The sequence below is a fragment of the Mustela lutreola genome, chromosome X (assembly GCF_030435805.1).
Source record: "Mustela lutreola isolate mMusLut2 chromosome X, mMusLut2.pri, whole genome shotgun sequence".
Lineage (NCBI taxonomy): Eukaryota > Metazoa > Chordata > Mammalia > Carnivora > Mustelidae > Mustela > Mustela lutreola.
Genome location: NC_081308.1, coordinates 77,124,748 through 77,150,217, shown reverse-complemented (window position 1 = coordinate 77,150,217; position 25,470 = coordinate 77,124,748). Strand labels below are relative to the sequence as shown.

The 25,470-nt window shown below is 34.4% G+C and overlaps 1 protein-coding gene across 1 annotated transcript in view; it reads right to left on the bottom strand.

Annotated features, from left to right (window-relative positions):
* The window catches only part of DACH2 (dachshund family transcription factor 2), an 878,628-nt gene that overhangs the window by 112,491 nt on the left and 740,667 nt on the right, over nucleotides 1-25,470 (bottom strand). Inside the window, exon 6 of the mRNA XM_059156812.1 lies at nucleotides 23,423-23,595. Coding sequence (XP_059012795.1) covers nucleotides 23,423-23,595 — 173 coding nt within the window. The remainder of the gene's footprint in view (nucleotides 1-23,422; nucleotides 23,596-25,470) is intronic.

Sequence of the window (25,470 nt, the reverse complement as noted above, 5' to 3'; positions counted from 1 at the left end):
TGCCATCTGGTACATATTGAGTGTTTTGGCACAAATAAAAATTATAGAAACAATACACATGAACTCTATCAGACTTTAGGAATTTACGCTGAATTCTGCCATCAAAATGCTTTGGTAGTACCAGGACACAATGATAGGTTTCCCAAATTAACACTAAAACCTGTATATATCAATTGCTTAGTATCATTTAGATTTTTATAATTTTAAATATGAATTAGAATAAAAATAAAATATATTTCACATATCTCTACAGTAACTGTGACAGTTCTCAAGACTTTTATGATTATGAATATTGTTATAAAACTTTGAAATTATTCATTATGTTGATATATCACAATCATTCAACCAATCTGATCACTAGAAAAACCAAATTGCTGTGTTTATGCCTATATGCAATAAATGTGAGGGGGTAACAGACATACTGGGACAGATAATGTTTAACCTATAAAATATTTAATTCATCCGTAATAATTTCTTAAATATTCTAATTATATGTAATTACAACATCTGTATTCTAATTATCATAACACTAAGAATTAGTTTGTCAAATATGTGCTTGTACATTTTCACATTGATTTTGCATGAAAGGCCTAAATTTTATTAATTCCACGAAGAAAACTGTTGTTTATTTAAATACAGAAGTTGTAGCACAAGAGTTAAGGCTTATTATTTCACTAGTAGAAATTAACATTTTGCAGTGTCTACAATTGTATCAGGTGGAATAGTAATAGGCAAAATAGTGGCCCCCCAAATATCCACTCCACATCCTAATGACTGAGACCTGTGAATATGTTACATCACATGTAAATATGTTATATGAAATCATAAATGGATTTTTCAGATTTGAGTGAGGCCTCTGAGATAGATAAATTACACTTAGAGGGATGCCTGGATGGTTCAGTCAGTTAAGACACTGTCTTCGGCTCAAGTCATGATCCCAGGGTCCTGGGATCGAGTCCTGCATTTGGGGGTGGGGGGTCCTTGCTCAGCAGGGAGCCTGCTTCTCTCTCTGCCTCTGCTTACCACTCTGCCTGCTTGTGCTCTCTGTCTCTCTCTCTCTCTGATAATAAATAAACAAATAAATAAAGTCTTTTTTAAAAATTACACTTAGATGTTCATCAACAGATGAATGGATCAAGAAGATGTGGTATATATACACAATGGAATACTATGCAGCCATCAAAAGAAATGAAATCTTGCCATTTGCGACAACATGGATGGAACTAGAGTGTATCATGCTTAGCGAAATAAGTCAAGCAGAGAAAGACAACTATCATATGATCTCCCTGATATGAAGAAGTGGTGATGCAACATGGGGGCTTAAGTGGGTAGGAGAAGAATAAATGAAACAAGATGGGATTGGGAGGGAGACAAACCATAAGTGACTCTTAATCTCTCAAAACAAACTGAGGGTTGCTGGGGGGAGGGGGTTTGGGAGAAGGGGGTGGGATTATGGACATTGGGGAGGGTATGTGCTTTGGTGAGTGCTGTGAAGTGTGTAAACCTGGTGATTCACAGACCTGTACCCCTGGGGATAAAAATATATGTTTATAAAAAATAAAAAATTAATTTAAAAAAAAGAAAGAAATTAAAAATAGAACTTCCCTATGACCCTGCAATTGCACTCCTGGGTATTTACCCCAAAGATACAGATGTAGTGAAAAGAAGGGCCATCTGTACCCCAATGTTTATAGCAGCAATGGTCGCCAAACTGTGGAAAGAACCAAGATGCCCTTCAACGGATGAATGGATAAGGAAGATGTGGTCCATATACACTATGGAGTATTATGCCTCCATCAGAAAGGATGAATACCCAACTTTTGTAGCAACATGGACGGGAATGGAAGAGATTATGCTGAGTGAAGTAAGTCAAGCAGAGAGAGTCCATTATCATATGGTTTCACTTATTTGTGGAGCATAAGAAATAGCACAGAGGACATGGGGAGACAGAGAGAAGAGAGTTTGGGGAAATTAGAGGGGGAGATGAACCATGAGAGACTATGGTCTCTGAAAAATAATCTGAGAGTTTTGAAGGGGCAGGAGTTGGGAAGTTGGGTGAGCCTGGTGTTGGGTATTATGGAGGGCACTTATTACATGGAGCACTGGGTATGGTGCATAAACAATGAATCTTGGAACAATGAAAAAAAATAAATAAAACAAAAATTTTAAAAAAATAATTGTAACACTACATATACAGCACAAAATAAAAGGAAACATATAAGCAAAGCAGAAGAAAAGAATCAAGTTTTTACTTTGTAAAAATGACACTTGTATCCTGCAGTGATGGTCTGGGGATAGACAACAAGTTATATACAGCCCTTATACCACATTCTTTTACTTTATGAAAAGACTAGTAGCTCATTAGTTGTGAAAATCAACCTAAACTGTCATGATTTAAAACACATTCTTTTTAGTATATGTACACAAACACACCCCAATGAAAGGATTTTCATATATACGGTCAAAATTCATTTTTTGACTTTCACTGTTGTATAGCCTCAATGATTCTATGCCAAAATGTGTATATAAAGTGTAGAACATTCCATATTTGTCTTTGAATTGTAACATTGAAAATTTGTTGAAAAAATATATAATTCAATGAACTACATTTAAATTTCATGGACACCTGATTGGATGGACAGGGACAAAGTACAGCAGTTAACAGGCAAAAATAGAACAGAACAAACAAAATCACTGTATGGTGGCAAACAGGAATCATACACACATGAAAATTCAACTGATAGTGATATTTGTTCTTGTCCACTCTGCTCTGCCTAATAAAAAATGAAAGTTCATTTTGAATTAAAAAAAAATTAAAAGAACATCTACACAAATAGAAATGTTATGAAAATGAGAAAAAATACAATACTGTAAAGGAAGATCTCCCAAATGCTTAAAATTAGTAAATGATCAAATACTATGAACTCAAATAACTTACTCTTAAACTCCTTCTTTGACATTTTCAACACCATATTTGGTGAAACAATAAACTAACTTTGAAAACAGGATTTCGAGTGACAGTAATATTTTGCATAAAGTAATATCTCTGCTTTAAGGTTTTGTAGCCTGCACTTTCCAAATTCAGTTATTGTTTTCCTAAGGTGTCACAGAAATCAGACTTTTTTCACCATGTAAACTGTATAAGTTTAGTGCCTTATATTGATTAAGAGTTAGGTGGCTGTAATATATGTGTGTATACACACACACACACACACACACACATAATCTGTGTAGAGCTAGGAATGTTTAATTTCTCTTAAAATAATTAATAGTTCTATGAACAATTTATTCTATGAAAAATTTATTCTTTGCAAGTAGACAGATCCATTTTCATCCCTGTAATCAGTATGCATCTATTTAGCTACTTAACTGCAATGAGCTTTGGTTCATTAGGTGGTTACTGTTGTGTCTCAGCCTAGTTAAAATTTCACAGCAAGTTAATCTGCTTTATTATAAACAAGAACACAAGTATCCTCATCATTTGCCAAATACAGGATTAACAGTATTTGCAACAAATCAATAAGGGCATTTAAAAAGGAAAATTACAACTCTAAAACCCCAATCATTTTTAGTCATTGATGATTTAATTTTATTTGGCATTTATGACTTTTACAACTCTGTTACACTTCATGTAATTCATTTGGGCCCATTGACAGCAGCTGTAGCTCTTCTGAAACACTATAGGTCTTCTCCAGATTCAAAGTAGCAAAGGAGAGACATTTCCAAAATTGATATATACTTAGCCAATCAAATCCCCATTTCCCTTACAATTAGTAAAATTACCTGTAATAATAACTCAGATTGTAGCATATATTTATAGTTCAAGGCTTATGCTTAAAAAGAAAGAAACATTATGGAAAATCTTAATAATTAGTACATACAATCCCCTCTTTTATCATACTTTGCCCCTTTTGGGAAGTATATATCACAAATGGATAAAGGAGACATTCGTCATATTAAATCATTTGGAAATACATTTGAACCTTAATAAAGAATAGGGTCAATGCTTAGAAGATTCAGTTTTATACAAAGTTTAATACAGTCAGTTTGGTTTAAGATTTAGTTTATTGACAGTAAAGTATCAACTCTGCCCATTTTCATGCAGATCCTTTATTTCATCTGAGTATATTTCTTTGCATCCTTGGAAATATGGCCACATACATGGAATGTATGAAGTACTAATAAATATGTATTAAACATGTCTTTATATGTATGTGTACATGTGTGTAGTTGCCTTTTACTAACAACTGTATCAATCAATGCTAAATTGTCACTTCTGACATTGTATTATGTTGTTATTAAGTACTCAGTGTGATCGTGTATTATATAATTTGGGTTTTTTTCTATTTAATTGGAATTCAACTCTCACTGTAATTATGCTTCCAAATGCTAATCTATTAATGAGTTCCTAAAGGATTTAATGGAATTTCTCTACCGAGGAGTGGCTTTTGGAAGTTTGTCTGAGTGCTAGATATTTTACTCATGCATTTGTCTTGATATTTCAAATTTAATTGATGTGCTCCTTCCATACTGTCACCAGAGTTCTGCAGAAACAGAACAGATTGTAACTTGACAGACTTTAATAATAAAATCAGGGACAGGGAAACATTGTTATGAGGAATTCCTGAGGAATTCTTGAGGAATAATTTGATACCATTCCTGAGGAATAATTTGATACCCAAATTTTGTATCTCTGAATAATAATGGATACATGACAACATATGCATCTTTACAAATCAAAGAATTAGTCTGTGGGGGCTCCTGGGTGGCTCAGCCAGTTAAATGGCTGATGCTTGGTTTTGGCTCAGGTCACAATATCGAGGTCCTGAGATCAAGTCCCACATTAGGCTCTATGCTAAGAGGGGAAATCTCTTGATTCTCTCTCCCTTTCCCCTTGTCCCTCCTCTTGCTCATTTTCTCCCTCTCTCTCTTTTTCTCTCTCTCAAATACATAAATAAATATTTGTGATAAGAAAAGAATTAGTCTGCTTTCCTTAATCACCAATTTACAATTTTATTAAAGTTAACATAAATGAATATGGCAGGGTTTTCATGAATTAAAAAAACATAGGCAGATTGTGGGTACACCTGGAACATGTAACCATGAAATAGTCCAAAATTATAGACTCAATCTACATGTGACCTATGTTATATTAGGGCAAAGGATCCTTTCACATCTTCAATGAGATCAGCTTGTTCTGGAAGAGGCTGACAGCTTAATAGAATCAGTCATAATACCTGCTCATAGCTTGCAAATACCCTTGAGTAAGAAAATGGATGGTTAGGTTGGAAAATGCAAGGTTTCCAAATTATGTTTGGGCTTGGACTTCTGCCACCAGCCCAAACACACACACACACACACACACACACACACACACACACCCCTCAGTTCTCACTCAACTCATCTTCGCCTTATTGTCTTTCTATAGGGCATTGTTTTCTTTTTCAGGTTTATTTAAATTCCAGTTAGTTAAAATAACTGGAATTTAGTTAAATCATCCAAAGATGATTTAAAATAAAATACAAATCAGATATAATATTAGTTTCAGGTGTAGAATTTAAAATAAAGACTCAGCTAGTTATTTTTCAGTGAATTTGAAATTCATTGAATTTGAATTATCATAAACAAACCTTCTCTGTGTTGATTAATTTTAATACCAGATGTTCACATGCTAATGCCACCAGCCTTGTGACCATTTCCTATCAGTGCATTAATTGCCAGCTGCTCAGTCAAACAAAAAACAGAGCTAATCAGATGATACTAGTAAACAGCTTCTTACTTAAATTTCTCAGATTTGTTATCAGAGAAAACTATGGCACACTGATATTACAGAGTATCCCATGATGTATGGAATTGTTGAATCAGTATACTGTACACCTGAAACTAATGTAACACTGTATGTTAATTAACTGGAATGAAAATAAAAACTTGAAAAAAAATGTTTCTCCCACACACACAAAAAATAAGATACTTAAATGTCAAATAAGAAATAAGTTTTTATACCAGTCAGGTATTTTACCTATTTTGCTCTCAGGATTTTGTCACACTCAGTAATATAACTGAAGGATGAATAGCCTTGCAAACCTAATAATCATAATGTAATTTCAAGTTGCTGCTATACCTATATTAGTTATTAGATACAAATGTTACCAGCTGAGCTAATGGTGAAGGAATGTGAGGCACAACAAAAGAATATGTGCTTGGAGTAACATTATTCCCAAACTAATTTTTGACAAAAACAAAACAAAACCCCCTAAAAACAAAAGCAAAAAATATTTGTTTACAATTTGTAATGCCTTTTCCAGTTTTGGAATTAAATTCTGTATCACTCATGATCAGTTATGTTATAAATACTCCCCAAGTGGGTATTAAGGAGGGCATGTATTGCATGGAGCACTGGGTGTGGTGCATAAACAATGAATTTGGAACACTAAAAAAAAAAATTTTAATTTGATTTAAAAAAATAAATAGTCCCCCAATTTTTATATTCAATAAATCATTATTTTTAATTCACTCATACAACAAACATTGTCTAATGTACCTATTGGGGATGGAAGAAGGTGTACAGATATTTTCACATGGGATGTAAATGTTCATAGTTCAAACTAAAGACTAAATAATCCATACATACACATCCAAAGATGATTTAAAATAAAATACAAATCAGATCAATTATTATTAGAATAGACATTGCTCTCCAATTCCCGCCAGATCCCTAACTCTTTTTTATCTGCATGGAGATCAAATCAGCCATGACAAAAGAACAAATGCTCTGTAGAGAGAGGGTCCAATGCCTGTATATGCATCTAATGGTGGGAAAATCCTTGGTTCTGGTACTGATTAGGGTTATACAGAGGAATATATATAAAGGAAGTTACTTCTTTCTCGGGCTAGTTCTTGTCCATGATATTAGTTTCTACTTATTAGTATCTCTATGTGAATCCTTGAGTATAAACATAATAAAATAAAATAAAATTTGATAATATACACTGATTACTAAATGTCAAACAGTGCTCTAAATGTGTTGACAAGCTTTGTCTCATTTGATGTCATGTTAGCACTATGAAGTAGATACAATTACTCTCACTGTTTCACTGGAAGATGAGACAAACTGAGATACAGGTAGATTAATTTGCCTAAAGTCACATAACAAGGAATGGTGAAACCAGAGCTTAAATATCAGCAGGCAGTCTGACTTCAGAGGTCAGGCTCCTACAAATTAGACCATACTGCCTACAATGAAATCTGCTTCTTCTTTTTGTTTTGTTTTTTATTTATTTGACAGACAGAGATCACAAGTAGGCAGAGATGCAGGCAGAGAGAGAGAGAGAGAGAGAGAGAGAGAGGGAGAGGAGGAAGCAGGCTCCCCACTGAGCATAGAGCCTAATGCTGGCCTCAATCCCAGGACCCTGGGATCATGACCCAAGCTGAAGGCAGAGGCTTTAAACCACTGAGCCACCCTGGTACTCTTGAAATTTGCTTCTTAATTCATCTAACTTTACTAACAAACTATGATGGTTCTAGCCAGAACCAGTATATAATTCTATAAATTCTTTTGAGGTTGGAGCTTATGTCCATTCCTTTTTTGTGTTTTTGACAAAGTAATGTGACATAGTCCTTTGCCCATATTAAACCTGGTAAAATCAGTGAATTCTGTGTTCTTGCCCTCTTTTCTAACAAAAAAGGATGACAATAATTTAATAAGCAAATAGTCAGCAATAACTATACATTTTGGCAAATTGCAAGGCTAATTGCAATATACTTGCTGATTTTTCAGTCTGTATTATCTTTTTCCCCATAGAATACCAGTGATTTATGACTTTTTGTCGACCCCATTTAATGCTCTAAAACAGTGCTAAACAATAAAGTTTTCTGCAATGATGAAATGTTCTATAATTGTGCTAATATGCTAGCCACAAGTGACATGCGACTATTGAGCACTTGAAATGTGGCTAGTTGCAACAGAGCAGCTGAAGTTTTCATTTTCTTTAATTCATTTAAATTGAAATAGCCACATGTGGCTAATGGCTACTGTACTCAACAGTGTTGTTATGGTAGATATATTCTATGTATCTAAAAGTCATTGTTGGGGTACCTGGGTGGCTCAGTCCACTAAGTGTCTGCCCTCAGCTCAAGTCATGATCCTGGGGGTCTTGGAATCAAGCCCTGCTTGGGCTCCCAGCTCAGCAGGGAATCTGCTTTTCCCTATCCCTCTGCCACTCCCCCTGCTCATGCTTGCTCTCTCACTCTCTCTCAAATAAATAACAAAATTTTTCAAAAAATAAAATTCATTGTTAACTACAATGGTTACATGGTTTACATCCATGGATATGGGGAAATTTATTAAACTATAAGCAAATATATATATATATGTATATATATACACACACACACACACACACGTGTATATGTATATGTATAAGCAAATATATATGTATACATATACTTTTTCAACATAGTACATGAGTTCATTTTGTCTATTTAAATATTTAATAAAAATATAAAACTATTAATCCTGCTTATTATCTGTCCACATATATGTATAAATATATGTATATAATATAATTTTAGAAGTATAAACTTCTAAAAGTCTCATCACTTGCCAGATCCCTAAAAAGCTATAGCTTTCTCTTCTACCTGTGAAAAGAAAATTTTAAAAAAGATGACAGAGTGGTGAATAGACAGCCATGTCTATTCTTCTTTGTGTTAGTTTTCACTATTTGAGGGCATTTGCAGGAATCCTGATTACTGAACGTTTCTTACACCGAGTTAGAAATATTTACACACTGGTAGAAGAAAAAGGCCCAAATGTAATCATGTTCCTTTCAATTTGACATCAATCCATGTTAAGGTGGTATAATTTCCATTGAGAAACAAACTATGTATTCGTTAATTTTTATAGTTTTCTCAAACTTTTAGTTAATATGTTATTTTGAAGAAATAGAAATTAGTAGATAAACTAGTTTGGAAAGCTTTGTTAGTGGCTATGAAGGGAGATTGGCATGGAGCATTTGATTTGATAAACATTTCACATTTCATATTATGTTTTAAAAAGAAGGTGTTATTTTGGAGACTGTTCAAATGAGGGCCAATTGTTAAGTATTCAGTAATTTTGTGAGCCAGGTGTTAAAATGATGGTAACTTGAAATCAGCCTTGATGGAAATATTTACAACACAGAATGTGGAAAATGACATAAATCAGAGTTTTCTTTTTTCTTTTCTTTTACTTTTTATTTGTTTTAAGATCCATCTTACAGGCATAGCATTGGATGCTGGCCCAAATAAAATAAAATGAAACAAACAATCATTGAATGTTTAAGTTCATTATAGGAATCTGAGGTTTTTATTTCTTTCTAATGTTCAACATTATCTGACTAGGCAAATAAATAAATACATAAATACTATATTTATTTGAGTGTCTGAGCATTCAAAGAAACACAGATAGAGTTTCATGTGGTAAAAGTACATATTAAGTACAATGCACTCAATTACAGTTATCTGCTTCCCACATATTTCCTTTTGAATAACCTAAAAATTAGAAATAAATACTGTGCAGTAACAAAACATCTACTATTAAAATATTAAAAAGAGAATGTAGGAAAATTCAAATCATTATCAAGGACAAATTATGTACTATGCAGTGGCTAACTGAACATAATAAAAAATAATGAAAAGAAAGAAAGAAAATATTTTTTAAAATCATTATATGTACTTTCCATTCTTGCTATGATTCAGGAACCTGGGTCTTACAGAGTATAAAACAAACCTCAAAAAACATGTTTTCAACATAGTACATGAGTTCATTTTGTCTATTTAAATATTTAATAAAAATATAAAACTATTAATCCTGCTTATTATCTGTCCACATTAGAATTTAAACCTTAAAAACCACATGATGCATAATAAGGATTCAATCATTGGAAAACAAAAAATATTGATGGACTCACAAACTTTTAAAACTAGGTATCAGTGGCTTATTCTGATTCAATTAGTTAACAAATGCCAATTGGGTCCACCCAAATTAAAATGAGGAGCTGACATGACCTATACATTAACCTAAACAGTTTTCTTATATAGTCTCAATCAGAAAAAATGTAAACATAGAAACAAGTGTAAAAAAAGTGAGATCTATGCTGCCAGAAGGAAAATTGAAGTGCAGAGATATTAAAATAGTTGCTTCGATCCCTTTGTTCAGAAATGCTAAGTGCTGGAAATTAAATACAATTTGTAGGCCAGTCATTTACTAACTTGATAACCACTATTTATCATATAGTTCTAATATTCAAATCACATGCTGTAAGACCAGCTTCCAAAGGAAATTGGGATCACAATCCCATGATCATCAGTGGCAAAGCACAAGTATCAGCTTAACATAAACTATGCTAAGGAAGAGTAGCAGGTGTTTAGAAGGACATGAATCCTTTTAATATCACAGACTATTGTCCCCCCCACCAGCACATTTTTAAATGATATGGAAAAAAATGTAAAGTTTTCCTCAAAAGTAAAAAAAAAAGATATATATGTAAATAAGAAGAATTGAAAATATGAATAAATCTGGTAGCTATTTTTGTGAACCTTCATAAATTTTAATATAACTAAGTATATATTTTGGGCTTTGGTGTAATGTGTCCTAATCTCTTTCTGCATACATTTCTGATATAAATTTGTTTTTCTGCTGCTGAGTTTTAAAACGCTGAAAATAGGGGTGCCTATTTTCTCAGATGGTTAAGTGTCTGCCTTCAGCTCAGGTCATGATCTACAGGTCTTGGGATTGAGCCCTGTGTTGTTGGGTTCCCAGCTCTGCAAGGAGTCTGCTTCTCCCTCGCCCTCTGGCTCTCCTAACTGGTTGTGCTCTCTATCTCTCAAATAAATGAATAAAATCTTTAAAAAATGCTGAAAATAAGGATACAATGGAAATAGAAGCAGATCATTAACTATAGAGATGATAGCACAGGTGACACTATAATCACATTAGATTGTATATTCTGTGGACTATCTCTCTTAATCATATGTTGAAACTCTATCCTTAATGTGAAAGTATTTGGAAATGGGACTTTTGGGAGATAATGAAGTCATAGGATGAGGGAGCCCTCTGATAGGATTAATGCCCTTTGAAGAAGAGATATGAAAAAATTTGCTTTCTTTCTATCTTTGCCATGTGAGAACACAGTGAGAAAGTGCTCAGCTGCAAGCCAGAAAGAGCGCTCTCACCAGGAATCACAAAGTACTTTGATCTTTGACTTTCCAGTCTCTAGAACTATGGTAAATAAATTTACCATGTTTAAGCCACCTGGTCTATGGTATTTTGTTATAGCAAACCACTGAGTTAAGACAATATAATACACAGCAAAGAGAATGAATCAGGTTATTGTGGTTTTTCCTTAATTCAGAGTGTTTTTCTCAAAAAGAAATCAAATTTCATAATTATAACATTTCTTACAAAATGCTCAATGTTAAATTTTCTGATCATATTTTGGAAGGCCAATTGACTCTAAATGGTCAATATCATATAAAATATATGGTGACCTCAATTCAAATATTTTGGAAAACAATGAGTAATATTTTTAAAATTTCCTTTTTTGTGTGCTGAACTGCCAGGATTAAAAAAACAAAAATCTGTAAATGTGAAAGGGAGGAATATGGTGGTGAAGTAGGAGGACCCTAGGTTCCTTTCATTCCATGAACACAACTAAATAATGATCAAATCATCTTAAATACCTCAGAAATTGACATGAAGACTAACAGAACAAATTCCACCACAACTAAACGTAGAAAAGAGGCTACATCAAAGAAAGTAGGGTGCAGAGATGTGGTTTAGGGGAGAAATGGATCCTCGGTGCTACAGAGGGGAGGAACTATGATCACAAGGAGGGAGCATGAGAGACACAAAAAGAATATTTCTCCATAGCTATTGTTCTGGAAAATAAGCTGGCTGATTTCAGTGAGTTCTTACAACCAGTGGGGCCTAAAGCCCTAAAGCTTGGAGTTTTAAAGGTTAGTGGGCTTGGAGGGGATAGAGTCCTGAGGGAAGAGCTCTTCTCCTGAAGAGAAGGCAGGCACACAATCCAGGGTCAGACATCATGGAAACAGTGATCTGAAGAATGCTGGGAAACACAATGGGGAGATTATTTGCTCTTACTGGGGCATGTCCTGGAGAGTCAGCATTCACAGGGAAGCCTCTCCTGGAACAAAAGAGCTGGCTGGTGCCATCTCCCTCCCCTGCACCTCAATATAAACACAAGGCTACCTGAAGAAAGCAGCCCCAAACCAGCACTGGCTCCCTAATTTGCTTACACAAAGCCCTACCCCCCTTCTGTGGCAGGTCTTCTCTTCTCAGCCAAGCTTGCCTCAGTTCTAGCACAGAGTGCCTGTCCCAAAGAAGATGAAAGCAAACACCCACCCACACCAAGTCTCCCAAGCTGAGAATTCTGCAGGGCCTCAGTTCTGGTAGAAGTGGTGTCAGGTCTCAGTTAACAAGTAGACCAGGGCTCACCTGGTTAAAACTTGACACATTTAGGCTAGGGACCAAATGCTATCTACAGCAGGCAAATAAAGATAATACAGACAACTGACCTGAAAGAAAGAGAATCCAAAAATAAAAACACAACAACAACCACAAAAACAGAGCACGCATAGCACACACAGGAGACACTCCCTGAAGCACCAGGCTGGACACTACATAACCTCTTCTTTATAAGGCCATTGCTTTCAGGAGCAGGAGACATAACTGCCTTTTCTAATACAGAGAATAGCAGAGACTTAGACAAAATGTGAAGATGGGGAAACTCATCCGAAATGAAAGAACAAGATAAGGCCATGGTGAGAGATATAAGCAAAAAAATAAAAGTGACAAGTCTCATTAGGAATTTTTTTTTCAAAATTTTAATTTATTTATCTGACAGAGAGAGAGATTGAGAATGAGCAGGGGGAGGAGCAAGGGGAGAGGGAGAAGCAGGCTCACCATTAGGCAGGGAGCCCAAAATGGGACTTGATCCCAGGACCCCTGGATCATGACCTGAGGCAAAGATGGATGTTTAACTGACTGAGTCACCCAGGTGCTCCTGATTGAGAATTTAAAGTAACAATCATAAAGATACTCACTGTGCTTGAGAAAAGAATAGAAGGTGTCACTGAGACCCTTACCACAGAGAAAAGAGATAAAAATAAATCAATCAGAGATGAAGAATGCAATAAAGATTAAAAACAAGCTTGATGCAATGAATAAGAAGCTGGAAGAAGCAGGGTAAATTAGTGACCTAGAAGAGAAAATAATGGAACACAATGATGCTGAACAAAAGAAAGAATGAATTATGGAACATGAGAATAGATTTAGAGAATTCAGTGACCCCATCAAAAATAATAACTTTTGTGTTAAAGGAGTCCCAGAAGAAAAGAGAAAAGGGGGCATAAAATTATTTGAAGAAATAAAGACTGAACACTTCCTAAATCTGGGAAAGAAAAGAGACATCCAGATCCAGGAAGTACAGAGAGCTCCCATCAAAATCAACAAAAGCAGATTCACACCAACACATATTGTAGTTAAATTTGCAAAATATAGTGATAAGGAAGTAATCTTAAGACCAGCAAGACAAAAGAAGTTCTTAACATGCAACGGAAGACTGAAGGATAGCCAGAGATAGCTCAACAGAAGTTTCTCAAGCCAGAAGGGAGTGGCATAATATTTTCAAGACGCTAAATGAGAAAAATTTGCAGCCAAGAATGCTGTATGTAGGAAAACTATCATTCAGAATAGAAGGAGAGATAAAGTTATCTAGACAAGAAAAAAATAAAGATTTAACAATTGTAAATATTTATGCCCTCAACTTGGAAGTATGCAACTATATAAAACAATAACAAACATAAAGGAAATTATTGATAATAATACAATAATAGGAAGGAAAAAATGTGGCGGAGTAGTAGGCCCTATTTCAACCAGTCCCTTGAATTGAGCTGGATATCTACCAGACCATTCTGAACACTCACAAAATCAGCCTGTGATGTAAGAAAATCTATCTGGATCTCTACAAACAATATCTCTGGCGGTTGGTCTCGAGGAATGAAGTGGGGAGCTGGGGAGCCATGATGCTGCAGGCAGCCATCCAAACATAAATGGAAGGGAGAGGGAGGTGCCATAAGTACTGACCCCAGGAAGGTGAAATAATACAGGAGCACAAAAGCATCCCACACTGGAGGCCAGGCACAGACTTACAGACCAATAGCAGAAGAGAAAGGACTTTATCAAGCCCCCCAGATTGAAACCTGGAGTTGTGGGGGCATGTGTGTGAAATGGGAGCAGTAAAAAGTTAAAAATAGAGCTACCCTGTGACACAGCAATTGTTCTACTGGGTATTTATCCCAAAGATACATATGTAGTGAAAATGAGGGGCATCTGCACCCCAATGTTCATAAACAAAATGACCAGATAGTCACACTGTGGAAGGAGCCAAGATGCCCTTCAACAGATGAATGGATAAAGAAGATGTGGTCCATATATACAATAGAATATTTCTCAGCCATCAGAAAGGATGAATACCCAACATTTGCATCAACACGGATGGAACTGGAGGAGCTTATGCTAGGTGAAATAAGTCAAACAGAGAAAGACAGTTATCATATGGTTTCACTTATTTGTGGAACATAAGGAATGGCATGGAGGACATTAGGAGAAGGAAGGGAAAAATGAAGTGGGGGAAACAGAGAGGGAGATGAACCATGAGAGACTAAGGACTCTGGGAAGCAGTCTGAGCATTTTAGAGAGGAAACAGGTGGGGGGATGGGTTAGTTTAGTAATGGATATTAAGGAGGGCACTGATTGCATGGAGAACTGAGTAGTATGCACAAAAAACAAATCATGGTGCACTACATCAAAAACTAATGATGTACTTATGGTAACTAGCATAATATAATAAAGAAAAAATACAATAATAGTAGGGGACTTAAAAACACCCCACTTACATCAATGCACAGATCACCTAAACAGAAAATCAGAAAGAAAATAATGGATTTGAATTACACTAGAGCAGGTAGATTGAACAGATATATTTGGAACATTCAATCCTAAAATGAAAAGTACATATTCTTTTCAAGTAAACATGGTACATTTGCCAGAAGATCACACACTAGTCACACATCAAGCTTCAACAAATATAAAAATAGTGAAGTGATACTATGCACCTTTGCTGACCACAGTGTTATGAAACCTGAAGTCAATTACAAGAAAAAAATGGAAAGACCATAAATACATGGAGGTTAAACAACATGCTATTAAACAATAAATGGGTTAACAAGGGAATCAATCAATAAATTTAAAAAAAAAAACACAGAAAGAAATGAAAATGCAAACACAATTGTCCAAAATCTGTGTGATGCAACAAAGTTTATCCTGAGTGAAGTATATATAGCAATACAGGCCTACATTAAGAAGCAAGAAGAATCTCAAATAACCTAACCTTACACCAAAAAGAGCTAGAATAAGAACAACAAATTAAACCAATAGCCAGTGTAAGGAAGGAAACAATAAACAGAAATAAATAAGCAGAAATAAATGATGTACAAACAAAACAACAACAACAAAAACTTCACAGAACAGATGAAAAATATCAAGAGTTGGTACTTTGAAAAAGTTCATGAAATTGATACACCTCTAACTCCCCTTAACAGAAAGAAAAGGGTAAGGACCCAAATAAATAAAATCATAAATGAAAAGAGGAGAAATAACAATCAAAATCACAGAAATAAAAGACAATTTAAGAGTATATTATAAAAAATCTATATACCAACAAATTGTACAACCTGGAAACAAAGGACAAATTCCCAGAAATATAAAATTAACAAAGCTGAAACAAGAAGAAATAGAAAACTTTAACATACCAATTGCCAGCAAAGAAATTGTGTCAGTGAAGGTATGTGTTATGGTGAGTGCTATGAAGTGTGTAAACCTGGTGATTTACAGATCTGTCCCCTGGGGCTAATAATACATTATATGTTAATAAAAAATTTTAAAAAAAGATATTTAGTCAGTAATAAAAAAACTCCCAACATGCTAAAATCTAGGGACAGGTGGCTTCTCAGGCAAATTCTATCAAACATGTAAAAACAAGTGAGTATCTATACTTCTCAAACTTTTCCAAGAAAATGGAAAAGGAAGAGAAACTTCCAAATTCATTCCATGATGACAGCATCACCATGATACCAATACCAGATAAAGACTCCACTAAAAAAGAGATCTACAGGTGAATATCCCTGAAGAAGATAGATGCAAACTTCTCAACAAAATACTATTAAACTGGATCCAACAATACACTAAAAAAAAACCTTTCACCATGGTCAAGTGGAATTTATCCCTGGGTTGCAAGGGTGGTTCAATATTCACAAATTAATCAACAAAATGCATCACATCAATAGCAGAAAGGATAAAAACTGTATTATCATTTCAGTAGTTGCAGGAAAAACATTGACAAAACACAATATCCATTCATGATTTAAAAAAAAACAAAAAAACTAAAGTTGTAGGTTTAGAAAGAATATTGAGGATATAGAAGGAAACTTGAGGCACCTAGGTGGCTTAGTTGATTGTTTATGACTTGGTTTTGGCTCAAGGCATGATCCCATTAGTCCTGAGATCAAGTCCTGAGTTGGGTTCTCCACTCAATGGGAAGTCGCTTGAGAATTCTCTTCCTTTGTTTCTCACCCAATTCCCATGCTCTCTCTCTTCGCCTCTCTCAAAGAAATAAATATTTAAAAGAAAAGAAGAAGGAACATACCTTAACATAATAAAGGCAATATATGAAAACCCACAGATATCTTCATCCTCAATGGGGTAAAATTGACAGATCTTCCTCTACAGTCAGAAGCAAGACTAGGATATCACTATCACCACTATTATTTAACATAGTACTGAAGTCCCAGCCACAGCAATTGGAAAACAAAAAGAAATAAAAGGCCCATAAATTGGCAAGGAAAGGGTAAAACTTTTGCAGATGACATGATACTACATATAGAAAAAATGGGCAGAAGATATGAACAGACACTTCTCCAGTGAAGACATACAAATGGCTCTCAGACACATGAAAAAATGTTCATCATCACTAGCCCTCAGGGAGATTCAAATTAAAACCACATTGAGATTCCACCTTACACCAGTCAGAATGGCCAAAATTAACAAGACAGGAAACAACATGTGTTGGGGACAATATGGAGAAAGGGGAACCCTCCTACACTGTTGGTGGGAATGCAAGTTGGTGCAGCCACTTTGGAGAACAGTGTGGAGATTCCTCAAGAAATTAAAAATAGAGCTTCCCTATGACCCTGCAATTGCACTACTGGGTATTTATCCCAAAGATACAGATGTAGTGAAAAGAAGGGCCATATGTACCCCAATGTTTATAGCAGCAATGGCCACGGTTGCCAAACTGTGGAAAGAACCAAGATGCCCTTCAACAGACGAATGGATAAGGAAGATGTGGTCCATATACACTATGGAGTTTTATACCTCCATCAGAAAGGATGAATACCCAACTTTTGTAGCAACATGGACGGACTGGAAGAGATTATGCTGAGTGAAGTAAGTCAAGCAGAGAGAGTCAACTATCATATGGTTTCACTTATTTGTGGAGCATAGCAAATAGAATAGAGGACAAGGGGAGATGGAGAGGAGAAGTGAGTTGAGGGAAATTGGAAGGGGAGGTGAATCAGGAGAGACTATGGACTCTGAAAAACAATCTGAAGGTTTTGAAGCGGGGGGAGGTTGGGGGAACCAGGTGGTGGGTATTAGAGAGGGCACGGATTGTATGGAGCACTGGGTGTGGTGCAAAAACAATGAATACTGTTATGCTGAAAAAAATAAATAAATTTTTTAAAAAAGTCTCCACAAAGAAAAAAAAAAAAAAAACCTGCTAGAAGTGATAAACAGAATCAGAAAAGTCACAGTATAGAAAATCAATGTACAAAAATCAGTTTTATTTCTACACAGCAAAAGTGAAGCAGAAGAAAGAGAAATTAAGAAATCAATCCCAATTATAGTTGCACCAAAATTCATAAGATACCTAGAAATAAACTTGACCAAAATGTGTAAGGCTTGTACTCTGAAAAGAAAACATTGATGAAGATGATACAAAGAAATGGAAAGACATTTCATGCTCATGGATTAGAAGAATAAATATTGTTAAAATGTCTATACTATCTAGAGCACTCTACATATTTTATGCAATCCCTATCAACATACCAACAGCAATTTTCAAGAGCTAGAACAAACAATCCGAAAATTTGTATGGAACCCCAAAATACCCCGAGTAGTCAAAGCAATCTAGAAAAGGAAAAGCAAAAGTGGAGGCATCACAATTCCAGACTTTAAGTTATATTACAAAGCTATAGTGATCAAAAGAGTAAGGTACTGACACAAAAATAAAGACATAGATGAAAGAAACAGGAGACAAATCACAAAAATGACCCTACAAACATATGGTCAATTAATCTTTGACAAAGTGGGGAGAAATGAGTAATAAAAAAAGGCAGTCTCTTCAGCAAATGATGTTAGGAAAACTGGACAGCAACTTGTGAAAGAAAGAAACTGGACCACTTTCTCACAACAAACATAAAGATAAACTTAAAATGGACTAAAGACCTAAATGTGAGACATGAAACCTTTAAAATCCTAGAGGTAAACGCAGACAGTAACTTCTTTGACATAGGATTTATCGAATTCTTTCTAGATATGTCTCCTGAGGCAAGGGAAACAAAAGCAAAAATTAAGTATTGGGACTACATTAAAATAAAAGGTTTTACACAGTGAAGGAAAAAATGAGCAAAAGTAAAAGGAAACCTAAGGAATTGGGGAAATATATGCAAATTACATATCTGATAAAGGATTCCTATCCAAAATATATAAAGAACTTATAAAACTCAACACCACCAAAAGGAATAATCCAATTAAATATAGAGAGAAGATATGAAGAGATATTTTTCCAAAGAAGACATACAGATGGCTAACAGATACATGAAATTATGCTCAACATCACTCATCATCAGGTAAATGCAAATCAAAAGCACAGTGAGATATCTCCTCACACATGTCAGCATGGCTAAAATCAACAATGCAACAAACAACAGTTATTGGTGAGGATGTGGATGAAGAGAAACACTCTTGTGATGTTGGTAGGAATGCTAACTTGTGCAGCCACTCTGGAAAACAGTATGGAGTTTCCTCAAAGATTTAAAAATGAAACTTCCCTACAGTCCAACAATTGTACTACTAGGTACTTATCCAAGGAATATGAAAATACTAATACAAAGGGATACTTGTACCCTGGTGTTTATAGCAACATTATCTACAATAGCCAAATTATGGAAAGAATACATCAACTGATGAATGGATAAAGAAGTGAAAAAATATATATGTATATATACCGTGATATATTATTCAGTCATAAAAAGATAATATCTTCCCATTTTCAATTACATGGATGGAGCTAGAGAGTATTAAGTGAAATGTCTTTTGGAGAAAGACAAAATTCATATGATTTCTCTCATATATGTGATTTAAGAAATAATACAAATAAGCATATGGAAAAAATGAGAGTAAGGCAAATCAAGAAAAAGGCTTTTAAATAGAAAACAAATTGGTGATTACCAGAGGAGAGAGTGGTGGAGGGATGAATTAAATACATGATGGGGATTAAGGAGTCCACTTGCTGTGTTAAGAACTGGGTGTTTTATGGAAGTGCTGAATCTCAATGTTGTACACATGAAACTAATACTATATTGTTTGTTAACTAACTGAAATTTAAATAAAAACTTCAAAAAATCTGTAAATATAAATAGAGAAGACATGTTTTTATTTGAATAATCCCCATATCCTCCATGTAGTAGTATATGAAAAAGTTTTGATATGTAGTTTTGCCCACTACCTGTAGGATTCTAACGGATGGAACTGGAAAGTGCTCTTCACCAAGAAGCATACTGAAAAATTTCTGCAAAAATATACATCATATGAGGTGTGAAACTTCTGTCCTTATAGCTTAGTAACATATTGATAACTGTTCTTGAAAGGAGAATTAGAAATTTTAATATATGGCGACTGTGGCCATTGCTGCTATAAATATTGGGGTCGCCAAACTGTGGAAAGAACCAAGATGCCCTTCAACAGACGAATGGATAAGGAAGATGTGGTCCATATACACTATGGAGTACTATGCCTCCGTCAGAAAGGATGAATACCCAACTTTTGTAGCAACATGGACGGGACTGGAGGAGATTATGCTGAGTGAAGTAAGTCAAGCAGAGAGAGTCAATTATCATATGGTTTCACTTATTTGTGGAGCATAACAAATAGCATGGAGGACATGGGGAGTTAGAGAAGAGAAGGGAGTTGGGGGAAATTGGAAAAGGAGCTGAATCATGTGAGACTATGGACTCTGAAAAACAATCTGAGGGGTTTGAAGTGGCGGGGTGTGGGAGGTTGGGGGAACTAGGTGGTGGGTATTAGAGAGGGCACGGATTGCATGGAGCACTGGGGTGTGGTGCAAAAATAATGAATACTGTTATGCTGAAAATTAAAAAAAAAAAAAGAAAACAGATATTTTCAAGCATAACAAAAAAATTAACAAATCTAAGGAATTTCATCATAAATTTTGTTTGAAATAAATTAGCAAAAGACAAAAAAAAAGAAATTTCAATATATGAACATCCAATTGACAATTAATTAGAAAGTTTTTATTATGTCATTCCTTTGAATTATTTCTAAAACTAATAGTTAATTATGTAATAATATTTTTACAAAAAATAAACAAAACATGGCAGCAATATTAAAAGCCTCTCAGTATTCACAGATATCAACTCCTTAAAAACAGAACAAAAGAGGGGGGAGGAGTTAAGATGGCAGAGAAGTAGCAAGCTGAGACTGCTTCAGCTAGCCGGAGATCATGGAGGCTTAAGTGGGTAGAAGAAGAATAAATGAAACAAGATGGGATTGGGAGGGAGACAAACCATAAGTGACTCTTAATCTCACAAAACAAACTGAGGGTTGCCGGGGGGAGGGGGTTTGGGAGAAGGGGGTGGGATTATGGACATTGGGGAGGGTATGTGATTTGGTGAGTGCTGTGAAGTGTGTAAACCTGGTGATTCACAGACCTGTACCCCTGGGGATAAAAATATATGTTTATAAAAAAAAATTAAAATAGAAAAATAAATAAATAAATAAATAAAAACCAGAACAAAAGAAAACACTTTTTATTTCCCTAGCATCATCTGATAGAAAACATTTCCCTAGCATCACCTGATAGAAATCTACTTCTATAAATCCATAGAAAAATTTTATCAAAGAGCATTAAAAATAAATATATTGTTTTCAACTGACTTTGGTCAAAATAATTATATGAAAGTAGATCCAACTTTTATATTTGGTAAGACTTAAATAAGCATGTTATCTAATAATAATTTTTAAAAAGCAGTACACGATTTTATGTTGTAAAAGTTCTGACTCTAAAGTTGCATATGAAATAGTCAAATTAGCATTAACAAAAATATAGTTATCTTGCTTTAATATGTTAAAATGTTTGGATTATTTAAGAGGATAATTATCCTTTCCATTTCCATCATCTTCACCACCAATAATCAAATGCTAGTTATGAGCTCCTCCCTAAGAGCCTCTTCACTCTAAATTCGTGGCAAAGCTACCAAATGTCCCAAGCATTCAACCAAAATGTACCTGGTTCACTCTGAGTAGTTATAATTAAGAAAACTGAATAAATGCATTATTGAAAAGCTAGAAACATGCCTCTACTAAAATTACTTTTTCATCATTTCAATGCAAGTACTTTAAACTATACTTGGTTTCTTAATAGTTTTCTAGTTTTGTGTGGGGTCAAATTTACTTAGTAGTCACCCGATTTCAAAATCATGGGATAATTATTCCACCTTTTAAATATGTTGATATGTTTTTTTTTTTCTCTCAAAGATAACTGTGTTTCCTGGTTTAGCCTCTGATCAAATATTCAAACAACAAAATTTGGATTAGCTATGATAGACTGATCTATTGAGGGCCACAATCTTTGTAAGAAGATTACTTTTACTTGGCCATGTAAATAAGTATGGAGTTCAATAAAAAATTATCAATTTTCTTGTCCTTTCCTAAAAGTTTATACCATAAATTTTCCTCATTATTTTAAAAATCCCCAAAAGTGGAAGTTAATTTAAAATGAAACAAAAATATCCAGAATCTTGCATTTCCTCTGCATTTCTTTCACATTCCTACATGTACATCTATAACAATCATACCAGTATTGCCAAGGTCCAGTTCCAATCCAACAAATGTAATGCCTTTCGTGATCCTTTCCCCCTCTTTTTGATAAGCCAGGTATAATAACTCCCTCCTCTAAATTCCTATAATACTTGTTGATATTCCTTGTCACTCATAACAGTCTATCTTGTTAGTTCAAGTTAAATGGGTACTTGTTGTTAGTGTCGCATTTAGTTTGTGAGTACTGAAAGTGAAAAACTATGTCTTCTTTACCTATATCCCATGTTGCCCAATACAACATGTATATTTCAAGGGTATAATATTTCTTTCATAAATAAAAGAACAAAGATACAAGTTAATGGGTTCTCTTATTAACTACACTCTTTTGATCCTACATACACTTATCTCCTTACCAAAAAAAAAAATAAATAATAAAGTTCACATGATACTTGGAGAGAGGGCAAGAGGCCCTATGCCAAACTAATAGAAGACATCATGACAGATTATAAAAAATTATTTGTGTTTCCTTACCCAATGATCATGAAAGTTTGGGGAAAGAAGTATTCTAATGTTGATAATGATAATTCTGTAAATTATCATAAATATTTTTTTAATGTTTAACAGTATTTAACCTATATTTTACTCAAATTATCTCTGGATAGCCTATTAAGTAAGTGGGATAGATTATTACTATAACGTTTAGTATACAGTTGAGGAAACAAGCTCTTCATGCAGATTAAATGTTATATCCAAGGTTGCTGAGATAAAGTGGCAGGATCAGAATTGAAACTTAGGTCGTTCTGACTACAAGTCCTATGTAGTACCCCAGAACTGCCTCCTAAACATCAAAAAATGCACAGTGTTTACTTTATTTCACTCTAACGATGGTAATCATTTTTGTTCACTATTCTACTGTGCCATTAGTCTTGCTATGCCTCCCACCCACTCTGTTTGTGATTGCAAGACATGAAGCTAGAATTAAAGGTGAGAGCTGTAGTCATGGAATAAAAAGAAACAAACAACAAAACACCTAAGCAGGCCAAGTCAGAAATATAATCAATACTATATGCTAATCAATTGAGTCAATGAGCTGTGTGTTTATACTGAAGATTCAGTGGTATTGCTAATATTTCCTAAAAATTTACATGTAACTAAAACCTGTGTCCTCTTCCAAATCATAATTCTTACCTTTATAACAGAAGCCCCAGCTCTGGAGAGTGGACTGTGAATCTGGGCTGCAGCAGCCATGTTGGCAATAGTGTTGAGATGGTTCATCTGATTCATTGCCATGGCAACTGATGCAGGAGGTAAGCTGACTGGAAGTAGGGGATGAGGCATCATCATAAATGGCAGATCCAGTCCTAAAAGAGACAGTGTCTTTTAAATTATTACATTTAGAAAAGGGAAATCACATCAAAATTGATGCTATAAAATGTTTTTTTTTTTTTTAAGTATCTGAATTCATTCTTGTTGGCTTTTCTTTTAAATCAAATTTCATTATATTCTAGTATCTCTTTGGGCAATTAATGGTACTTAGGATTTAATGTTGCTTTATACTTAAAAAAATATTCCTATATCCATCAACTTTCATCTCTTCCTTTTTTTTGCTCTCACCATCAAAATATTAATATGACACAATTTGTTTTACTTATAAAAATAAATAAAAATCTTTAAACCAAATATCATTTTGTTTAATAGTAGCTTTCTTTTTAATGTTTAGAAGTAGCTTTCTTTTTCATGTTTATAATATATTGATGTGTTAGTAGCTTCTAACTTAACACCCTCTTTAGAAAATATAGTCGTGGTGCTGGTAAGACAGGATGTAGATTCTCTAGGCTTCAGAATTATTAATAAGACTTGAAATATGTTCTTTTTAAAAGAAGATTTTATTTATTTATTTATTTTAGAGGGAGAGTGTGTGAGTGGGGAGAGAATATGAGGGAGAGAAAATCTCAAACAGATTGCACTGAGTGTGGAGCCCAATGCAGTACTCAATCTCATGTCCTTGAGATCATTACCTGAGCAGAAACCAAGAGTTTGGTGCTTAACTGACTAAGCCACCCAGGTTCCCCTTGGAATATGTTCTACCCTTTTAGTTATAATCTCTAAAATGAATGCTGTAGCTCTGATTTTAAACCTTTATCAATAAAGAGTAACTCCTCTACCAAAATATTCCACCTATTTTCAGTTGAATAACAAATATTAATATCATTGTGTAGTATCTAGAATTCTGTTTGTTTTCTTATGCAAGGTGAAATAGTTTTTACATATTTTTAATTTTAATGAATGTTTTTGAAGTATTATCCACATTACAGTTGTGGTAGCTGCAGATATGTCATTATGAAAAGTGTAGCAAGTTAAAATAGTTGTCAACTTACAGTTATGAGGTTCGGATTTGTGAGGACACATCTTTGAGCAGAGGTTAGGAAGGGTTATCCTAACATTATAGATACTAAGATCACACTGATAAGTAAATGATAGTACTTTACAATGAACTATTGCTTCAACAATAATCTTCACTTTATTTGGGCAGAAACCCAGAAACCAGTAATTTTTAACAGATGTTCTGAAATATCTTTGCCTGTAATTTCCCTAAATTATTACAGATTATAGAAATTTACAATGGACAGTGTTTATGTTGATCTCACACACAACTATCTACTCTTAATAATATTCTTTTATCCTCTTTTTCATCCCCTCATTTTTTTCTTGCTTCGAAGAAAACTGCTAGTGAACAACAATGAATCAATAAGAGGTATTTCCAGAGTGCGCCTAAATCTCATTGCTCAAAACAACAGTAACAGTAATACAAATTCTCAAAAAACATAATTTTATGACAAAAAGCAGGCTAGAAAAAAAATGCTGTTACTTGATTTGAGGTCTGTCTCCTGGGCTCAAAAATGATGGTTAAATTAATGCCATTAACAACAACAATAACAAAATATCAAAGGTATGCAGTACAATAAAGCACACTTAACTCATGCAACACTAAGTGATCATCTCAATTGAATGAATTCCTATATATAGAACACAACAGTCACCAATATTTGTGATTAAAAAAAAAAAAACAGCCATTGGAGACATATCTTGAAAGAAGTTGCTGTGGCTGATATCAAAGAGGTTACTGCCTATGTTCTCCTCTAGAATTCTGATGGATTCCTGTCTCAAGTTGAGGTCTTTTATCCATTTTGAATTTATCTTTGTGTGCAGTGTAAGAGAATGGTCGAGTTTCATTC